Raw genomic sequence first — 23,737 nt, 5'->3', positions numbered from 1 at the left:
GTGAGACGACGCTTCATCCAGTCCCAAACATGCTCAATGGGGGACAGATCCGGAGATCTTGCTGGCCAGGGTAGTTGACTTACACCTTCTAGAGCACGTTGGGTGGCACGGGATACATGCGGACGTGCATTGTCCTGTTGGAACAGCAAGTTCCCTTGCCGGTCTAGGAATGGTAGAACGATGGGTTCGATGACGGTTTGGATGTACCGTGCACTATTCAGTGTCCCCTCGACGATCACCAGTGGTGTACGGCCAGTGTAGGAGATCGCTCCCCACACCATGATGCTGGGTGTTGGCCCTGTGTGCCTCGGTTGTATGCAGTCCTGATTGTGGTGCTCACCTGCACGGCGCCAAACACGCATACGACCATCACTGGCACCAAGGCAGAAGCGACTCTCATCGCTGAAGACGACACGTCTCCATTCGTCCCTCCATTCACGCCTGTCGCGACACCACTGGAGGCGGGCTGCACGATGTTGGGGCGTGAGCGGAAGACGGCCTAACGGTGTGCGGGACCGTAGCCCAGCTTCATGGAGACGGTTGCGAATGGTCCTCGCCGATACCCCAGGAGCAACAGTGTCCCTAATTTGCTGGGAAGTGGCGGTGCGGTCCCCTACGGCACTGCGTAGGATCCTACGGTCTTGGCGTGCATCCGTGCGTCGCTGCGGTCCGGTCCCAGGTCGACGGGCACGTGCACCTTCCGCCGACCACTGGCGACAACATCGATGTACTGTGGAGACCTCACGCCCCACGTGTTGAGCAATTCGGCGATACGTCCACCCGGCCTCCCGCATGCCCACTATACGCCCTCGCTCAAAGTCCATCAACTGCACATACGGTTCACGTCCACGCTGTCGCGGCATGCTACCAGTGTTAAAGACTGCGATGGAGCTCCGTATGCCACGGCAAACTGGCTGACACTGACGGCGGCGGTGCACAAATGCTGCGCAGCTAGCGCCATTCTAAGGCCAACACCGCGGTTCCTGGTGTGTCCGCTGTGCCGTGCGTGTGATCATTGCTTGTACAGCCCTCTCGCAGTGTCCGGAGCAAGTATGGTGGGTCTGACACACCGGTGTCAATGTGTTCTTTTTTCCATTTCCAGGAGTGTATTAATGTCACTAGACTGGAGGGTGATCGTAACACAGCTGAGGTGTCATATGTATGGAAACCAATGAACTTTTCCCACATAATGTTAAGTTTCTGAAACAATTCTGTTATTGTTTTAATAACATCCATACATGTTGTCATCATCTAAAATGCAGGTAAATATGAGTAGCTGATGATGAAGGTTCCTTGGGTCTCCAGCCAGACTAAGAGAGTTACCTACTGATGACAGACCTGTAAGAGACAAGCAGCGTTTGAACGATCAGAGAAAATATCAAGTACTGTGTATTGAAAATGTCATAAGATGACGTTAGACGCATCCTAATGGCAAAAGTAAAATCTTAAAGGATTTACTGTGGTACATTTGCACAAGTTATAAATGGTATAATGAATCTTGATGTGAGTATACATAAATTGTACTGTATATGAACCCAACATATCAGCAACACATACATATAAGATTATGTATGCTTAGATTAAATCAAATGATGGTGAACTGTAGTGCTTATTTTGTATAAGTTACGTAAAACTATATATGTTTTGACGAAACAGACATCAAGAGGAACTACTCAACTATCAAACTCTTGGCGCGTTCTGTAAAGAGATTACATTTACATGTGTTATAGCGAATGAAGGTGTGGGTGCTTACAATGAGTCAAACATTTTTAGTTCATTTGTAGCAGTGAGGAATGCTAGACTTAGCTACAAGGAACCACATAAGTTGAAAACATTTATGGATTTATCTGAAATTTTGTGAGATCTCGAAGTGATGCTGAATGTACGGGCTGTCCTTGGTTACTGAAATATGTGACGTACGTCACAGTTCCAGTGTCACAGGTCAGAAATGACAGGCCTTTTCCTTGCAGCATCGGAAACTCTCAATCACGCACTCGCCTGTGCACACTATCCTATGAACATTTTGATGATACAAAATTTATCGTTCTGTGAAAACAGACTGTACTGCCCAGCCATGTTGCACCAATGGATTTAACCCTCCCGTTACCAAGCTTTTTCACACCTCTATTTTACCAAGTGGGGTATTTGGACTACCACAAAAGAGTTTTGTATTTTATTGTAATATTTGTTCTCAAATTTCATTATTTCCATTGAATGAGTTTTCTTAGTATTGAAAAACAGCTTTTCAGGTTATTAGAAGTATTTAATCAGATCACAGATACAAATTACAAATTTTTTTTTATATCTTTCACTAAATTCAGTACTCAACGAACAGAAAATTAATAATCTATGTACCTCAACAGTCACTGCAGCAAAGTAACACAAGACTTTTTTCAACTTTTCAGTCAAGTACATTTTTGCACTGCATGCACTTCACAGTAACAGTTTCTTCTCTGTGTATATTACAAACAGGTTTCTTGCTCGTTACGCAACAGAATCTTGTTTTCCAATCTTTGTTTCTCTTGCAATCTTGACATCGTTGTGGCATTGGTAACTTGAAACACTGGGTCTGGATCACTACTGTATGAATTGCAATACCACAAGCTTTCAGTGCATCTTGTACATGTTTATGAAGACCGTTGATATTTTTGGCTCTTTCTTTCATGTTGCCTTTGCTGAGTCCAAATGTCAATTCAGTCGTGAAGAGTTTACATCGGCTTTGGTTATTCTTCTGCCATTCAGGAAATCTTTGAGTGTACAGAATATATGCATTCAGTGCTGCAATATCTATCATTTCCCTGAAGATTCTTAGTGGCCACTGCCTCGTTCCTCTAATACAACTGTATTCTCTTGTCATTTTGTCCCCATTATCTACAGCACCTTGGTTTTTGTTGTAGTGCAGTATGATTTCAAGTTTGTGTTCACTTTCTTCACCACTCTTGTCTCTCATTACACTGAGTAGAGAGTAGCATTACTGCCTTTCCCTTCTTTGGAGCATAGGAAACTAGTGTCAAGTCATTTGTGAAAACAAACATTGAAGAGTGAACTTCTCTCTTTCTGTTTGGCAAGAATTCCGTCGGAATCTCTTTCTTATTGAAACGCAAGGTACCAACCAATGTTGTGTTTCATTTTAGTAGTTCAGCAGCCAATGGAAAACTGGTGAAAAAATTATCAGTTGTTACACCATGACCGTTATTCGGAAATGGTTCCATCAGATCCAAAACAACTCTCTGTCCTTGATTCACTTCCCAAGTATTGTCCACCATTCCCGTGTAAATTTGGATCCGTAATAAGTAAGATGTCTTCAAATCAGCACAAACCAAAATTTTAATGCCATACTTGCAAGACTTGCTCTTCATATAAACCCTAAAAGGGCAGTTTCCTCAGTATGTTGCTAATTGTTCATCAATAGTCACATATTCATGAGGATAGAAGTTCTTGCGCAAGTTAGATTGAAATTTGTCGAATACTACCCTGATGGCTTGTAGCTTGTCCTTGGTTTCTTCAATTCTCTATGCTCTTGTGTATCTGTTGTCAAATAGGATGAATTTTGGTATAGACAAAAATCGGTTTCTTGACATGGCAGCAGAAAAGAATGGTTGCCGAAAGGCAACATTACCTCCCCACAGATTGGAAGCACTTGTGCGGTGTCCATGAGTTCAATCAGCGCCTATTGGAAGTGCTAATACAGCGTACACTTTAGTTGCATTTATACCTCTTCATGTCGTTTTGTTCGAAGAATGAGCTGCATTCCACAAAGAAATTACTCGTTTGGCTTCCCGGTTCATTTCTTCTACAATGATGCTCACAATTTCTGGTGAGATAAATAAAAAAAATGACTCTGTTATTGTTTTTTCCATCATTCACTGTGCCAGGTGTTATATTCAAAATGTTGCGACGTCGATGCTGCCCACCATTTGGTGGTTCACTAGAAAATTGTAGTCCACTTCTAGGAACAAACAAATCTCCAGTGTCTTCGTCTTCTTCTTGTTCACGTGAATGTGTAGTGTCTTCTGATATTTCATCATCAGCTTCATCTGATGCTATGTCAAGAGTTTCCATATATTCATTCAGTTTATTATCAATGTTCCATTCATTTTCATCGTCACTGACATCAGAATTGTATAGAATTTCCATGATCTCTTCGCTAGAAAGTCCTTTGGACACCCTTACTTGCAAATGAAATACCGACTTGTGTAATGTCAGCTCAACAGTGAACGTCAAATTCAACTCAACAATAGTAACCAGCAACAATAACAAACATTGGATCTATTGCGAAACTCAACAAAGAAGATGAATGACAGATATATTTGCCAAAATCTTCTTTTTCTACAAATAAGAAAATAAGACGTTTCATACCAAGTGGGGTAGTTCACAATCCCACCAATAAATGACTTGAATAACAATGATAAAGCCACAAAAATTAGACAGTCGTGAGTGTGTATTCAATGTCAATCATTTTAGTACAAACTCATGAAACCACAGTCATGTGGCCCTTCAGACAACATTATTATAGGGAAAAAATCAACCTGGGGTAGTGGGAATACGCCGCTTGGTAATGCGAGGGTTAACAAGGTATGCTCAAAATGTGTGAGTGTGGCCTTGCAAGAGGCATATAGCAGTTACTCCGCAATAACGGAGCAATGGACTAACTCTGAACACGCCCTCTGTTGCAGCATGGGCTTTGAAAATTAAACTTTCAGAATACGTAAATAAAAATGTAAAATAAGAGTTTTGACATGTCTAATGAATACATTAAAATAAGATTGGCTAAAGATACAATATAAATTAAAACTGAAAATAAATTTTAATATGTTATGATTGTATCTACAAACTATCCTGCTGGAAGAACATCCACAACTGAGCATTATACGAAAGGTTGAAAATATTGCTTCAGTTGTAAAATTCTTTTACTGTCAAATGACCGGTTTCAGGCTCTTATAAGTCCATCTTCAGATGTCAGAACTTGGTGCTGTGGCCCCAGAGTGCCACAGTGGACGTGTACTAGGCGCAGTGTGCTACCTATGAGCGCAGAACAGGGAGTCCTCCCAAGTGTGGACGAATCCTTTGAATTCAAAACTCTATTACAGCACACTGTTTCTCATGCACTGACATAGTTACATTTACACACCACCATGTCACACATAACAATTTGGAGCCCTCTAGTGGCAGAGGACTGCAAATATGTAGACATGAAGAACTAAGATGTAGAATGTTAATAACATTTGTTTTATTTGAAAAGTTTTAAGAGTTCTCACATAAAATATTTGGAGGCATTACTTTTCAGCACACCCTCATAGTTTTATTCATCCTCTCAAAGGGCCCATACAAAAACAGACACTTTGTTTCAATTTCCTCTATTATTGCCCCTCTGACATCATATTTTCTTTCAAAGTGTCAATTCACACATGATCCATTTTAGTGCTGCCAATGTTTACCATTTAAAAGTGCACTAACAATGCTGGTAATATTGCCTATCATTCTCCCAAGTCTCTACCTACATGCTTTTGCTTTTGTACAAGTCTGATAGGTTACTTTATAAATATCAAGATAATATTTTTACGATTCATCTTCAGTTTGTCTTCTTACAGTGTTGCAATAGGTTCATAATTATATTAAAAACTAGCTGTTCTCCTTAGTTTTAGCAACTCACCTTCAAATACTTGAAGCAACTTGTTTTCAGACAGCAGTTCGAACTGAGCATTCATAGTGTGCCATGTAACTAAAGCCTCAGCAGAAGAACGCAGCTGTGCTGAAACGGAGCTACTGACATTTAGGGCTGGGCTGCCAACACCACGGATGGGACCAACTAGGACTGCAACCTGGCTCACCTCTGGGCAATACTGTATTGCCTTAGAAATAAAAAGAATAGAACATTACATGATAAAACAGGGCAGCAATAAGAACTGGCAAAACTTATGGACAAAATTCTTCTTCTACACTTGCAATGAAAAAAAGGTTATTTCTATTTAAAAACTAATGAATAACACCTTTCTCTAGAGAGCAATTAATAACTTTGTTAAACACACTATTACCCATGATAAATTACAAAGAAATTATAAGACATGAGCATTTCAATAATGTAACTCCACATAATGTCATCCTTTCCCTTCTATGAAAAATTGAATTATTTTTTCACTATTGTTCCCCTTCTCTTGTAGCAACTTCTTTCATTCTATTTTGAATTTTTACTTGGATGTGTGTGCAAGGTTCACCTTATAACTTAGCCTGTGGTTCTCCCGATTCAGATTGGATAAAGTCATCAAACAAGCTATTATGGACACATTTTTCTGTTCTTATTCAGCCCTACAATGCCAGTTATATCGGTCCCAGCACACAGCTTTAACATAGTAATACCTTTAACAACTGAAATACCTAATTGCATATGATACACACGTTACTACTTTTAAACAAATAAATTTGGTTTTAGGCTGCTCTTTAAATCTTTTAACACTAGCAGAAAGGCAGCTATGTTCTCCTATAATACATTATTTTCTGTCATGATGCTCTTCACTTCAGTATCACTACATATTCCCACACACCAGTAGTTTCTAAAGATTAATATCAATAATACCTTGGCATGTACCACGACTCTTATTATAAGGAAGACTTTTGGGTTTTTTATGCATGACAAGTGACAGGCGCTAAATCAGTGGTTCACAACAACTGTTGTTAATATATTCAGCATGTCATTCTCTTTAAGACAGAAGGATTTCTTATAAAAGCTTTAATTTGCTAAACCCCAAAATGGTGAAGCCAAGGAACTTACTCTCAGTAGAAACATCCTGTTCAGTTGTCATGGCACTGACAATTTTCACCAGACCATAGCTCAGGAAAAAAAGGCAAACTAAACCTGTGAATAGCTAATTCTGGTTTAACCCTCTGTGCAGTTCATGTTTGACACCAACCTTGTGGTATTTCAAATGTAACTTTTAGCTTGTTGCTGTAAGGTAAGCTCAGCTACTTAGCTGCAGCGCGTGCTGTTCAGCAGAACGCAGCTGATATCAATGCCTCATGTGTTGCTCTGTATTATAGATCATCTACTCCACCCCCCTCAAAAACAGGTCCTATAAACTGAGTTGATGCAGTTACACTTCCAGCACATCCCAAAAATCTCTTTCCCTGATTCTTCACTAGATCCTACCTTAGTCACAATTCCGCTCCCTTTTTCCTCTAAAGCCTGCAACAGAATAATTCCATTTCTTGTCAGTGTATTTCCATTCCTCCCTCTTGGATTCGTAGCTTGCTGATCTTCCATGCCTTCACTTTATTAATTAGATATAGTTATCTTTCATTATTATTTTATGTTCATTAGTTTCATTTTCTTCATCTGTTTCCCTCTATCTCTCATGCGTTCATTTTTTTTTTTTTTTAACTGGTTGCTTCAGTCTTCCTCTTGATTTTACTGTATGTAAGACTGTACCTGTCTTCAGTCACCTAGTTAGCTAATTGTCTGCCCCTGTTTTCCTCATTGTTATCCTACTCCACCTTTCTTTCCCAACTCAGTGCATTTGTATTCATTAATTTTCTGCTCGGAAAAAGTAGGATGATGAAGAGAAGCTGCTATATTTCACTCACCACTTTGCTTTTATGAAGAGAAGGGATCAGTTGGTTCTTTTAGTTATTGTTTATGTTGAATAATCATTCTTCCTTTTACTTCGTGTTCATTTTCCTTACCTCTTGTCCACATTTTATTTTTCATTGTTCTGCCATTCTTTAGCTTAATCATCTCTCTGCACCCTGCAGTTTATTTTTATCTCTTACATCTGACAGCTGCTTAAAGTACATTGTTAGTTTTTCAGAATATGAAGGAAAAGAGGAAAGATGTAACACCAAAAAATACAGTAATCAAGTTACTCACATGAGTCCATTCAAACTTAACTCCACAACATACCTACAATTAAACATCTCATAAAATTGATGCAGTAACCAGCTTCTAACCAACAACATGGACAAGAAAATATAGTACAAATACACTATTCTACAAACTTCAAAAAAGCTTTGCATCACCCCCGTTCCCAGAAATCCTGAAGATAGGCCTTGACTGTGGATAGTGTATCACAGACACAGTCCCTTTGACTGTTCAGAGATGTCACTAAACCCACCCAAAGCTGTAAACAACCATACACGAGCAGTACCTATTAGACAGAGAGGGTCCAACAGCTGATCATTTTCAGTCATTCCACCAAGAAGGAGATAAACGGCTCATGTTGTCTGTAGTTTAACCAAGCCTAGACAGTCAATACTGTGATTCGATTGCATCCAGGAAGGGCTCTGAACAAGGGAAGTGTCCAGGCATCTCGGAGTGAACCAAAGCGATGTTGTTCGGACATGGAGGAGATACAGAGAGACAGTAACTGTTGATGACATGTGCCGCTCAGGCCACCCAAGGGTTACTACTGCAATGGATGACTGCTACCTACAGATTATGGCTCGGAGGAACCCTGACAGCAACACCACCATGTTGAATAATGCTTTTTGTGCAGCCACAAGACGTCGTGTTACAACTCAAACTGTGCGCAATAGGTTGCATGATGCACAACTTCACTCCCGACGTCTATGGCAAGGCCCACCTTTTGCATCCACGACACAATGCAGTGTGGTACGGATGGGCCAAACAACGTGCCAAATGGACTGCTCAGGATTGGCATCATGTTCTCTTTACCGATGAGTGTCGCATATGCCATCAACCAGACAATCGTCGGAGACGTATTTGGAAGCAACCCAGTCAGGCTGAATGCCTTAGACACACTGTCCAGTGAGTGCAGCTAGGTGGAGGTTCCCTGCTGTTTTGGGGTGGCATTCTGTGAGGCAGACGTATGCCACTGGTGGTCATGGAAGGCGCCGTAACGGCGGATCGGTAGTGCAACTATATCGGCAGCATATTGGCGAGGCATTTGTCTTCACGGACAACAATTTGCACCCCCCTCGTGCACATCTTGTGAATGACTTCCTTGAGGATAATGACATTGTTCGACTAGAGTGGCCAAAATGTTCTCCAGACATGAATCCTATCAAACATGCCTGGGATAGATTGAAAAGGATTGTTTACAGACAATGTGACCCACCCACCACTCTGAGGGATCTATGTTGTATCGCCGTTCAGGAGTGGGACAATCTGGACGAACACTGCCTTGATGAACTTGGAACTGAGGTGACGCAAAACTTTTTTTGATGTGTGTATATGACAGTAGAACATAACTGCAGGTCAAATATCTGTGTCAGTTTAATTAAAGTATCTTAGAAAATGAGTAAGAAATAAAATTAACAGGGTGTTCTGAAATGCCACTCAAATCTTACCATTGCTTGCAAATTTTTTTCTCTTCCTTCTGGATTAAGCAGCCAGTCAGCAATCTTTGGATCACAAGTCAGACCTTGAAGTCGTATACCAAGGCACTTACACAAAGCTTTGTACATTTCTTTTGCATCAAACACACTTACTGATTTCTGGCAAGTGGAATTTGTGAGCATTTCTTTAAGCAGCAGAATCCTTTCTTGTACAGGAATGGCATCAGAGCTGTTACCTAAGAGGTGGAATATATTTAAAGAGGGATGGTGATTAACCACAAGTAAAAAGTATTAAGATTAATTTGTAATTGCAGGGGCATGATATTACTGGAGAAAAGATATAAAGGAGATAAATGTCTTTTGTGTTCAATCACATTGTTTCATTTGACTTATTTTCATTACATGGAGACTGTGTTGTGTACCTAACATTTCATACTATCTAAATGTACATGGTGTTGTTGATAAAAGGGAATAATTAGAAAAAATAAAACAACATTTAAAACTTTATTTCAGGTTGTTGTGCAGGATTGCAAAGGCACTAAACACCACTTTTAAAAAATCATACTAGTCAAATGCTGTGCATTTTGCTGCATGCATTCAGTGTGTCATTACTGTAGGTTTCAAACAGTGGGGGGAAAGTTTCACATAGAATGTTGGTATTTCTTCTTCAATATTTGTCTTGATCTGAGCTAGGGTCCTTGGCTTAGTCCAGTCCACTGCGCCCTTCAGATACCTTCATAAAAGGAAGGCACAGACAAAGAGGCCTAAAGACCAAGGCAACAGTGTTAAAAGCCCCAAACAAACACTGTACTATTGCTGTAGACTGGTGATGTGAAAGGTGCCTTGATCCCATTGAAACCATTTATCTTGAATGTCAGTATTTAGAAATGTAGGGGTCTTCAGGCTGAAAACATCTCTGACATGTTCAGATAATGTTTAGATGTCACAGTGACAGTGGCACCTCAGTCATCAACAAAGAAGTAAGAGCCCATCACCCCACAATATATCAGTGCAATCCATAGAAGTACCTTGTAATAAATGCTTGTGAAACTGAGCAGGTTTACCTTGAGCCCAGAAATGAAAGTTCCACTTGCTCACAGAGCCACCTCAACGACACTGGGGTTCATCAGACATTCATTGTTTTTGAAAGAAGTTTGTACCTTTACTGACTGCAGTGAACAACTGTTCACAAATTTGCAGGTGCAGAACATAGTCATCAAGTCTGAAGTTTGTTCAGATGAAAGTCAAGCTGATGAAATATACCGGGTGTTACAAAAAGGTGCGGCCAAACTTTCAGGAAACATTCCTCACACACAAAGAAAGAAAATATGTTATGTGGACATGTGTCCAAAAACACTTACTTTCCACGTTAGAGCTCATTTTATTACTTCTCTTCAAATCACATTAATGATGGAATGGAAACACACAGCAACAGAACGTACCAGCGTGACTTCAAACACTTTGTTACAGGAAATGTTCAAAATGTTCTCTGATAGCGAGGGTACATGCATCCACCCTCCGTCGCATGGAACCTGATGCGCTGATGCAGCCCTGGAGAATGGCGTATTGTATCTCAGCCATCCACAATACAAGCACGAAGAGTCTCTACGTTTGGTACCGGGGTTGCGTAGACAAGAGCTTTCAAATGCCCCCATAAATGAAAGTCAAGAGGTTGAGGTCAGGAGAGCGTGGAGGCCATGGAATTGGTCCGCCTCTACCAATCCATCGGTCACCGAATCTGTTGTTGAGAAGCGTACGAACACTTTGACTGAAATGTGCAGGAGCTCCAGCGTGCATGAACCACATGTTATGTCGTACTTGTAAAGGCACATGTTCTAGCAGCACAGGTAGAGTATCCCGTACGAAATCATGATAACGTGCTCCATTGAGCGTAGGTGGAAGAACATGGGGTCCAATCAAGACATCACCAACAATGCCTGCCCAAACGTTCACAGAAAATCTGTGTTGATGACGTGATAGCACAATTGCGTGCGGATTCTTGTCAGCCCACACATGTTGATTGTGAAAATTTATAATTTGATCACGTTGGAATGAAGCCTCATCCGTAAAGAGAACATTTGCACTGAAATGAAGACTGACACATTGTTGGATGAACCGTTTGCAGAAGTGTACCCGTGGAGGCCAATCAGCTGCTGATAGTGCCTGCACACACTGTGCATGGTACGGAAACAACTGGTTCTCCCGTAGCACTCTCCATACAGTGACGTGGTCAACGTTACCTTGTACAGCAGCAACCTCTCTGACGCTGACATTAGGGTTACCGTCAACTGCACAAAGAATTGCCTCGTCCATTGCAGGTGTCCTCGTCGTTCTAGGTCTTCCCCAGTCGCGAGTCATAGGCTGGAATGTTCCGTGCTCCCTAAGACGCCGATCAATTGCTTCGAACGTCTTCCTGTCGGGACACCTTCATTCTGGAAATCTGTCTCGATACAAACGTACTGCACCACGGCTATTGCCCCCTGCTAATCCATACATCAAATGGGCATCTGCCAACTCCGCATTTGTAAACATTGCACTGACTGCAAAACCACATTCGTGATCAACACTAACCTGTTGATGCTATGTACTGATGTGCTTGATGCTAGTACTGTAGAGCAATGAGTCGCATGTCAACACAAGCACCAAAGTCAACATAACCTTCCTTCAATTGGGCCAACTGGCAGTGAATCGAGGAAGTACAGTACATACTGACGAAACTAAAATGAGCTCTAACATGGAAATGAAGCGTTTCCGGACACATGTCCACATAACATCTTTTCTTTATTTGTGTGTGAAGAATGTTTCCTGAAAGTTTGGCCGTACCTTTTTGTAACACCCTGTATTTTGAATGATTCAACATTTGAGCCGAAATAAGAGGCAGTGAATGACAAAGATGCTTTCATGACAGCATACAAGGCTTTCTAATCAAAGCTGAACCTGTCTCTTTGTGCTGCTATCAAACTGTAAATGTATCAATAAAACATATTTACGGCAACTGCAAGCTCTACACTCCCATGTTGACACAGTTTTATGCCTTTCTCCCACTTCTCCTACTGCTATATGGTTAACAATATCAATTATAAATTTTCCTGTTCCTCTACAGCAGCTATCACATTTATGATAGCACACTCAATACGAAATTCATTCATGTGACATTTTAAGAGGAGTATCATGGCTTACTAAGTGCAGGTTCATTCCTATAATACAGAGAGAAAAAAAAGAAAACAAACAAACTCATTCACGATATTGAACTGAACTGTGTATTTATAAACAAAAATAATCAATTTGTGAAAAAATAATGCAATTGGATGGATAAAAAATCTACTCACACAGAACAACACACATATAAAAGATATTAAAGTTTGCAAGCTTTCACACCCAGTGGCTCCTCCTCCTGGCAGAAGAGTTGAGTTGGGTTGATTTAGGAGGTCATTGGTCTCATCGGATTAGGGAAGGATGGGGAAGGAAGTCGGTCGGGCCTTGTCAAAGGAACCATCTCGGCATTTGCCTGGAGCGATTTAGGTAAATCACGGAAAACCTAAATTAGGATGGCCGGACGCAAGACTGAACCATTGTCCTCCCGAATCCGAGTCCAGTGTGCTAACCACTGTGCCATCTCGCTCAGTGCAGAAGGGTTGAAGAGAATTAAAAGGGGTGAATGACAAGATCTGGTGAAGTTTAGGAAAGGGAGTAGAACTCATAAAAGTTGTGCAGAATCCTGGGAGACGGGAGACTAACATGACGGGATGAGAAGGAAAGACTGATTGTTGGAGACTGCACCAGACGAGATTTGGCAACCTGAGAGCTTAAAGGTGGAAGATAGGGTAACATGCAAGACAGAAGTTACTGCCGAAATATTGTGCACGAGTAAATAAGAGCGAAAAGCTAATGCATTTTATGTGATGGGTGGGAGGGAGTGGCAAAAAAATGACAGGTCAAGAAATGAAAGATGCAGAGAACTGAAAGGGAGTGAAGAAAGGAATAGTTACTGTGGACAAATATTGAGAACAAAGAAATTATCTCAAATTAAGGCCAGGTGGGTGGCAAAACAAAGGATATGTTGCAGCACCGATTCCCCCCTATGGTGCTCTGAGTAACTGGCGCCCAGGAGAAAAATCCAGGTAGCATGCGTGGTGAAACAGACACTAAGGTCACAACTGTCATGTTTTAGAGAATGCTCGGCAACAGGATATAGTGTGTTGCCAGTATAACCTTCAGGATGTATATGTGGACAAAGAAAAAGAATTCCTGGATTTTTCCCGGTTAAAAATACACGTTCTCCCGGGTGAAAATACAGTTTTTCCAAGTTAAGTGACAGTATACTCTTACTCGGCACTGTAAAACTCATCGATCCTTTGAATGTTTATGGTTTTATATACCGAATTAGAATTTCCTGGCACTTAAAACAACAAAACTCCCGAGGGGGGTGGGGGGGCGGGGACGACATGTCCACTGAATATTTTCCTATTACGAAGGTATACATTTGAATTCCACCAAACACCGCATGTTACTTTCCGAAGCACTGAAATTGAGATTGCGATGCGCTTTTGTAAGCCAGTCTCGCCCGCTGATGACAGCATAGGACACGTGATGTAGTCAGCCAATAGCAAGATCACTCTTAATTAGAGTGAACACACAAATAAGAAAAGTTCATGATTTAAATTAAGATACATCACACAAATATGTCAGTAAAATTTTTAACAACGACGTAAATGTCCGATCTGGGCTCGAAATTCTTCTAAATGGTTGTCCTCAATGAGTTGATTTTTAAATGGAGTCAAATGCTTTGTGATTTAAGAAACTCATCGTACATAGTTCATATTGTGCAAAAGGAAATTTGCTTTGAATGTAACGCTTTTCAAACCACCATTCGCAATATTTTCCCGCGAACTGTTAGAAATAGGTTTGTTTCAGCAGTTGCAAGAGAGCGCCAGATAACAGGCGTCACCTCGCTTGCACAGCTACGATGACGCAGGAAGCCCGTGTGTTCGTATGTGTAAAACACTAAAAGATCTTGTATTATGTCATAAAAGAAACAAAACATCAGAGGATACTCCAAGAGCATCAGAAATTCGTGAACTTCACTAAAATGCATAATTCGGCTTAAAGTGCACATTCGTATGTCCGTATTCGGATGTAAATTTTCTTGGAGTACCAGTGCTGTATTATGTTTGGTTCTTTATTATGGTATAATGCCATACATGCACTTGAAATGTAGCGAACAGCTGAAACCCGCCAAGAGTGTGACATTAAACACTTCGTTTCAAATAAATTGACTGCCTCAGCATAAAAGATTAAAAGCCAAATCTCTTTAGGAAACCAATAAAAATACCTTCATTGTTCTGCAAGGCGATTAATGCTTGACAACCAGAAAAGTGGAAATAAAATCTGAAACTAATAACATATTTTAGCCTTCCGTTACCAAGCGAATGTATGTTAATTCATTCGATAGCTCCCAGCCACAAAAATCCGTTTCATCATCATTTAACATGAGAGCAATAAACGAAGACGAAACAACAAAATCACTTAACGTAAACACGGGTCACGTGGAGATGACCCACCTCCCCACCACAACTCGGACTGCTCTGTGCATCAGCCCTAGATTTACTATATTTCCGAACCGGGGCAATATTAGGTAGTGGCGCCCAGCCACACTTTGTAACCAGAAGCGGGAGAAGGTATTACTCATAAGTGACTAAACTGAGCATGCGCAAAAGCCCGCCCGCAACTGCTCAAACGACTCTAATTTAAACAGTTGTCACGTCATGCTCATAGGAGGCAATGTGTTGTTATGAAGCATAGCATAATCTTCCTAAGCCTTCGACACACTGTGCTGTTGGCAGATGCTTTTATGAGCACTGTGTTTTGTTGTTGTATACGGCGCATTTCCTTTGCAAACTAAGTTTTATTTTTGCTTTTTCCCCCTTGTTCATGTTTTGTTGCTACAGTATTATTCTGCAGTAGCGGGATACAGTAATATCCTTTGTTAGAGTATTGGTTCTTACCAGTCAAATTCACAAGAATTTAACTGAAAACCAAAACAATGACAAATTCCCGGAATTATAAACGATTCCCGGGTTTTTCCCGGTTTTCTCCCAGATGAAAAAATTTCCGGGTTTTCCCCGGATCTCCCGGTTGTCCCGGGTCGTATACACCCTGACCTTCCCCCTATGCTCATTCATCCTAACTAATACTTTGTTAGTAATCATGCCCATGTAGAAAGCCAAACAGTGTTTACATAACAGTTGGTATACAACAAGTTTCATTTCGCAGTTGGGTCTGCCTTTGATAGTACATGTTTTGTCAGTTACAGAGCTGATACAGGTGATGGTAGGAGGGTGCATAGGGCAAGTCTTACAGCGGGGACCATCACGGTAAGAACCATAAGTAGTGTAGGGAAATGGGTGCAGAAGGAGCATAGGGTATGACAAGGACATTGTGGAGATTGGGAAAGTGACAAAAAGTTATTCTGTATGTGGTGGAGAAAATTTTGAACAGAATGGACCTCATTTTAGGATATCATAGCTGTGTCGAAGTAGCTCAAGACCAGAATAATACTGAGTTACAAGTGTTGTACTCCTAAGTTGTTTTTTCTAGGGATTAGCAGTATCAGGATTGGGTACGATGGCCTGGGGAATTTGCTTTTGAACTAGGCTGGTGAGATAATTATGCCCCATGAGGGATGAGTTGGATGGGTGAATGGATGGAGATTTGAGACGAGTGTCAGAAAAATACAAAAAACAGGAAGACAAAACAGCACGTACAACACATGTAACAAAAGTTAGAAAACTATGAGCGTATCTGCACAGAAGCACGGAATGAAGTATTGCGTCACTAGTAAAACATTAAATATACAGAAAGAAAGTGGTATAAGGAGCTAAAACAATATGGCAGATGGATGTGGCTGGCTGACTAGAAGGTAAAAGTAGGAGCCAGCCACACTGTAACACACTATAAACCCCCAGCCTAAAAGTTTAGGCCAGTGTCCAGACACATCACAAAACTTTAAAAGTTTTGTCACACTTGTCTCATCATCAGCTAAAATAGAGGGTAGATCCCCACCAATATTTGCTTCTGCCCTTGCATCACAGTATAAAATGCACTCTGTTAAAATAAGGCGGATAGAGATGGAAAATCAAAAGCATCACAAAATGGGGGATCCTCTCACCAGACTAAAAAGCTATGTGTGAGAGGGCAGTGCCCATTTCTAAGACGGGAGGGTCATTTCATCCCTCCTGAGCAACTGACAGAAGGAATGTCACAGCCGGGTTGTTGATTTTACCAATCACAGCTTATTGGCCACCACCACCAGCCATATCTCATCCCACAACTGCATATACAGGGTGTTTCAAAAATGACCGGTATATTTGAAACGGCAATAAAAACTAAACGAGCAGCGATAGAAATACACCGTTTGTTGCAATATGCTTGGGACAACAGTGCATTTTCAGGCAGACAAACTTTCGAAATTACAGTAGTTACAATTTTCAACAACAGATGGCGCTGCGGTCTGGGAAACTCTACAGTACGATATTTTCCACATATCCACCATGCGTAGCAATAATATGGCGTAGTCTCTGAATGAAATTACCCGAAACCTTTGACAACGTGTCTGGCGGAATGGCTTCACATGTAGATGAGATGTACTGCTTCAGCTGTTCAATTGTTTCTGGATTCTGGCGGTACACCTGGTCTTTCAAGTGTCCCCACAGAAAGAAGTCACAGGGGTTCATGTCTGGCGAATAGGGAGGCCAATCCACGCCGCCTCCTGTATGTTTCGGATAGCCCAAAGCAATCACACGATCATCGAAATATTCATTCAGGAAATTAAAGACGTCAGCCGTGCGATGTGGCCGGGCACCATCTTGCATAAACCACGAGGTGTTCGCAGTGTCATCTAAGGCAGTTTGTACCGCCACAAATTCACGAAGAATGTCCAGATAGCGTGATGCAGTAATCGTTTCCGATCTGAAAAATGGGCCAATGATTCCTTTGGAAGAAATGGCGGCCCAGATCAGTACTTTTTGAGGATGCAGGGACGATGGGACTGCAACATGGGGCTTTTCGGTTCCCCATATGCGCCAGTTCTGTTTATTGACGAAGCCGTCCACGTAAAAATAAGCTTCGTCAGTAAACCAAATGCTGCCCACATGCATATCGCCGTCATCAATCCTGTGCACTATATCGTTAGCGAATGTCTCTCGTGCAGCAATGGTAGCGGCGCTGAGGGGTTGCCGCGTTTGAATTTTGTATGGATAGAGGTGTTAACTCTGGCGCATGAGACGATACGTGGACGTTGGCGTCATTTGGACCGCAGCTGCAACACGGCGAATGGAAACCCGAGGCCGCTGTTGGATCACCTGCTGCACTAGCTGTGCGTTGCCCTCTGTGGTTGCCGTACGCGGTCGCCCTACCTTTCCAGCACGTTCATCCGTCACGTTCCCAGTCCGTTGAAATTTTTCAAACAGATCCTTTATTGTATCGCTTTTCGGTCCTTTGGTTACATTAAACCTCCGTTGAAAACTTCGTCTTGTTGCAACAACACTGTGTTCTAGGCGGTGGAATTCCAACACCAGAAAAATCCTCTGTTCTAAGGAATAAACCATGTTGTCTACAGCACACGTGCACGTTGTGAACAGCACACGCTTACAGCAGAAAGACGACGTACAGAATGGCGCACCCACAGACTGCGTTGTCTTCTATATCTTTCACATCACTTGCAGTGCGATCTGTTGTTGAAAATTGTAACTACTGTAATTTCGAAAGTTTGTCCACCTGAAAATGTACTGTTGTCCCAAGCATATTGCAACAAACGGTGTATTTCTATCGCTGCTCGTTTAGGTTTTATTGCCGTTTCAAATATACCGGTCATTTTTGAAACACCCTGTACTTCCTATGTAGTGCAGAAATGACAGCCTGCAAAGGGAATGGGACACACTGCCACATCCTATCCTTTGCAGGCATCCTTGGCAGCCCAACTAGCCCGTTCATTTCCCTGCATCCCTACATAACCTGGCACCCAGCACAACAATGCCTGCTTACCCCGCCGTTGGAGCAAGTACAGTTGGTCACATATCAGCTGGACCAACTCCTCAGTGGGGTGCAGGTTGTGTAATGATTGTAATGCACTTCAGGATTGCATGGAGCTCCGCGGCGGAAACTTAAGACTCTTCAGGAAGGTGAATCTTGGCGACGTGGTCAGGGAACAGAACTGAGTAGCCAAGGGAATTCCCTTGTTTGAAGCCATCAGTGTAAACTACTGTGAAACCATGATATATATATATATATATATATATATATATATATATATATATATATATATATATATATATATATATATCTAAAATGTCAAAAAACAGAGATTGAAATGTAAAATCCAATGTACTATCTTTCTTAAAATTAGTCAAATCTAAAGTAAGTTTGGTCTCTGGAGGAGCCAAGGTGGAAATCTGCTCCAACCTTGACGTAAAACATTAAGACCAACCACACCCATCTCTAAAAGGTAACCCTGTGTGCGAATTCTGTAGGGCCTCATTGTTCTTTGCCAGTTACAAAAAAAGTCAAGCCAGTCGAAGCTGAGCAACAGTATGGTATGTAGGTGTGTATGGTGTGGACAGTGTTTCATATACCTCATGCGCCTTAAGTAGCCATCGCCTGACATGAAGTGGTGGTTCACCAGCTTCTGTGTGACGACTTAGTACAGGACTTGTTCTGAATGCCCCAGTGGCAACCAAATCCGTTCTTGGTGCACCACGTCCAACATCTTTAAATAGGAAAGGTCTTGCAGACCCATACACCATGCACGCATAATTGAGCCAAGATCGCACCAATACCCAGTAAAGGCAGAGCAGACAAGTCCTGCTGGCTCCCCATGTACTGTGATTAAGAAATTTTGAAATACTGAGAGCCTTAAGTGACCGTTTCTCCAGGTACTTAAGATGTGGCAACCATGTAAATTTACAGGCAGTTATGAGGGCCAGAAACCTCACTGTGTCTTTAAAATTAAGAACAGAGTCTCTCATCCCCAACTCAGAGCAGTTTAGAATGGAACAAGAACAGTTAAGAAGAACACACACAGACTTCTTCATTGAAAACTTAAAACAACTGTTCTCCATCCATCCATCCATCCATCCAAACATTGAAGAGTTAGTTGCAACTGACGTGTTGTCATTGCAAGGCTGGAAGAAGAGCAAAACACAGAGAAGTCGCCCACAAACAAAGTACACTGGACAGGACTTTGCACTACTGGCATAATGCTATTAATAGCTATATCAAAGACAGTCATGCTTAAAACATTACCTTGAGGGACATTATTCTACTTCTCAAACCAATCAGACAGGACGTCACCAACTCAATATCAAAAATACCATGGAGAGAGAAAGACTGCGGAGAGAGAAAGGACTGAATAAAACCATGCCTCCAAGTAGTATTGTAGGCTTTCTCGATGTCAAAAAGTATACCTAAAGGTGATGCCAGTGCAGGGAAGCCGGTGATATAGCTGCCTCCAGGAGGGCCAGGTTATCGAAGGTGGAGCGATACCTCCTGAACCTACACTGAAAGTGACTAAGGAATTGCCTGGATCTAACATCCAGACAAGGCGACGGTTGACCATCCGCTCCAAGGTCTTTCCCATGCAACTAGTGACGGCAACATAATGATAACTACTCAGGCACATCTGGCCTTTCCCAGGTTTTAAAAGAGGAATCAAAATGACTTCACACCATGAGTCGGGAAAGTGACCTGATGCCCAATTGGAATTAAAAAGTGTGAGAAGGATATCTTTGTTTCGTCTCGTGAGGTGCTGCAGCGTACTGTAATGGATTCTCTTGTGACTAGGGGATGTGTCATGAGCTTCAGAGAATGCAGAATCCAGCTCCCACATGGAAAATGGGCATTTGTAATCTGCATCAGAGGTGGACCGGAAGTCCAAACAGCTCCTCTGAGCAACTGCTCTAAGTTGCTGGAAACACAGACACTGACTGGCAGTTGCAGTAATTGTGACAAAATAGGCCACCATTGTCTGGGCAATGTCTTGCGGATTGGTTTGGAGAGTATACACTTATATGGATATGGTGTCTGTTCTTTTGGACATGTCTGAAAGAACAGACACCATTGATGACCTGCAGCAGTCTAGAACGCAATTAGAATTATATTAATACCTTCAGCTGCTAACGGGAGTGGATATATATCAACGGGGACAGATGAAAATGTGTGCCCTGACTGGGACTCGAACCCGGGATTCCTGCTTACATGGCAGATGCTCTATCCATCAGACCCACCAAGGGCACAGAGGATAGTGCGACTGCGGGGACTATCTCGTGCACGCCTCCCGTAAGACCCACATTCTCACCTTGTATGTCCACACACTACATTCGTAGTGTCCCACACCAACACACTCATTGCTCGTGGAAGACATTCTTACCAAGTCCTGTAAGAGTTTGGGCAATATGTGTGCATTCACACAGAAGGAGGAGGAGGTCATGGCCGGTGTTGCCAGAACTATGTACTTATATGGATATGGTGTCTATTCTTTTGCACATGACAACTGTATTTAATCATGCACCTTTGGTCAAGGATTTACTTTCCTTCACATGTAACGTCAACTGGGAATATCACTTCACAGCCCAATCTCAAAACCATTCCACCAGAAGACCTAACATTGGACACTGCCTTGAATAGTTCCAACCACAATCTCAATTTGACTCATTACCACTGCCTCAACAACAGCCCTTAAAAACCTTCCTAGAATTCCTCACATCCAGCATTGCTTCACAACCTTTCCTCATGTCCCAACAACATGACCCTAACATGTCCTCTGCACAACTTCAGGCTCATCATTCCCTAAAGGCTGATGACTCCATCATTATCCTCCCAGCAGACGCTGTGTTATTTGTACACAGGGAGTACATATAAGTGAAGGTCTGTGGTTCTGTCCTGATCCCATGCTACTTTCCTTGACATTAATCTCATCTTCACCAATGTTCTGTTACACACTTCTGTTCACATTAAACTTACTAACAAACAACAGAACTTACATTTTGACAGTTGCCATCCTTCCCATGTCAAACTTTCCCTCTCATACAGCCTTGGCATTTGAGGCAAATATACTTGTTCAGACACATTTTCTAACAGCAATACACCACCATTCTTAAGCCAGCCCTCACTAGGCATAATTACCCCACCAGCCTAGGTCAAAGGCATATTTCCCAGGATATCACATCCAATCCTGATACTGCTAATCTCTTCAAAAAACAACTTATGAGTACACCACTTGTCACTCAGTATTATTCTGGTCTTTAGTGTATTAATCAGCTACACCAACAAGGCTATGATATCCTAAAATGATGTCCATTCTGTCAATATTCTGTTGCTGAACATTCTCTAAAACATGACAGTTATGACATTGGTACTTGTCTCACAACACTTGCTACCTGGATTTTTCCCCCAGGCACCAGTTACTCAGAGCACTACAGGTGAGAACTGGTGCTGCAACATGTCCTTTGTTTTGCCACCCACCTGGCCTTAATTTGAGACAATTTCTTTGTTCTTAGCATTTGTTCACAGGAACTATTCCTTTCTTCACTCCCTTTTAGTTCTCTGCATCTTTCATTTTCTGACCTGACTGCTTTATGCTGCTCCCTCCCAACCATAACGTATAATGCACTTAGCTTTTGTTCTTATTAACTCAAGCATGATATTTTGGCAGTAATCTCTGAATGACTTTTCCAAATTCTACCCCCTTTCCTAAACCTCACCAATTCTTCCCCCCCGCCCCCCCCCCCCCCCCCAACCCTTCTGCCAGAAGGAAGAGCCGCTGGCTCCAAAAGCTTTCAAACCTTAATATCTTTTATATGTCTACACTCCTGCTGGTGGGTGGATTTCTTATCTGTCCATTTCTGTTATATTTTTAATGGTGTATTTACATTCTGCAGAGACAGCCCATAAGTAGATAACACAACATCCTCATTTTCTGTCCGAGTCTATTCATCTTTCAATCCAACCTGTATGCACTGTTCCTGTGCACATCAAATAGCTAGTCTGATTGGTATTAAAAACTTTTTATTTCACTTATAATTTTTCATTTTACTATGTTCCTGGAATGTTCAGCAGGATTATCGCTTCCAAAGAATTAGTTTGTTCCTGTGTTACATGGTCTTCTGACAACATGCCCACTATGGACCTGTTTTGAATAGCCAGAAGGAAGAGTGCTAGAGAAATAATGTGTTGACTGCTGGCCAATGCCGAAACTTGTCAGCTCCAGGTACAAGCACACTCTGCCTCCACTTTCAGCTAACAATGACATGATTCTTTTCCTACTTCTTTTTTCTAGGTTATTTTCATCATCATCTTATGAGTACTGTGATTTCACAAACTGACCTGAGTGAGACCATTTATACTTTGAACAAGAATGAATAAACTTCCTTTTTGCTCATGAAAATCTACACGTTATAATTAAATGGCCTGCAAAGGATGCCCACACTATGCCCATTCTCACCAGGGCCCCCTTTTGCACCTGTACAGTTCATTCATGAATTACTCATGCCTCCTGCTCAAAATAACAGGCTTATCTGGGTACCTCAACAAATTTTACAATGGTTTTCAGGTGCAGACAATAGTTAGCTTGTAAACACAACCTGGCTACACTATAAACAGTCCTCCTTCAAGGTGTCTGGCAAAGTTGTTCCTGACTTCAAAATTAAATATCTGAAAAGCTAAGATTGATAGACAGGTGCAACAAACAGATTGTTTACTGTGAAAGTTGTAAGAATTTTAAACAGGAGTTGCACAAAAGTTTTGAAATAGTTCAAAAATCTGCTAACAGATGGCACTGTAATCACAAATAGTGCAGTGCAACTGAGAGTGATCAGTTCCACCATTGAAACATTAAAAGCAGTTAGTGAACTGAAGGAAAGTGTTGAAATCATGTATCCCATTGTACAATGTGTTTTTCTGGTGCTGGAATACCACCAATTTAAACACATTCCTACAACAACAAGTCACACAACTCAAACATGGTTTAATGTCCTGGAAGGACCCAATGCAGAACCATTCACAAGCTCTTCACTAAATTCCAGTGGATAGTCAATGTGGCTGATGATCTAGCAGGCAATGATAGCCTCAGACAAAATGTAGCTACACCTGAAAATGTCATCACAGCAAAATCCAAAGAATTCTATACGAAGGATTGCAACAGAGACTGTTCTGAAGCATTCTATTGTACAGAAATATTGAGACAGAGCCTACACGTTTCCATTCAAAATTCAAAGTCACAACGTCATACCTGTGCAAGTTATGTGACAGAAGGCTGACTTTGTGAATCAGATGCTCAAAATGATTGATAATGGAGAAGTTGATGCTGGCTGGATCTGGTTCACAGATGAAGCTGACTTCCACATCAATGGAGTTATGAATTGAAATATTAACAATTTTGGGGTTCTCAAAAATCCCT

The 23,737-nt window shown here is 41.6% G+C and overlaps 1 protein-coding gene across 1 annotated transcript in view; it reads right to left on the bottom strand.

Moving 5' to 3' along the window:
* LOC126199248 (DNA polymerase theta-like) overlaps window positions 1-23,737 on the bottom strand; it is a 363,755-nt gene that overhangs the window by 47,031 nt on the left and 292,987 nt on the right. Inside the window, exons 19-20 of the mRNA XM_049936047.1 lie at window positions 9,301-9,524; window positions 5,654-5,852 (exon numbers count right to left, since the gene is read on the bottom strand). Coding sequence (XP_049792004.1) covers window positions 5,654-5,852; window positions 9,301-9,524 — 423 coding nt within the window. The remainder of the gene's footprint in view (window positions 1-5,653; window positions 5,853-9,300; window positions 9,525-23,737) is intronic.

This window comes from Schistocerca nitens, chromosome 1, assembly GCF_023898315.1.
Source record: "Schistocerca nitens isolate TAMUIC-IGC-003100 chromosome 1, iqSchNite1.1, whole genome shotgun sequence".
NCBI lineage: Eukaryota > Metazoa > Arthropoda > Insecta > Orthoptera > Acrididae > Schistocerca > Schistocerca nitens.
Note: the sequence above shows the minus strand (reverse complement) of the source record. Positions and strands in the feature narration are given on the sequence as shown.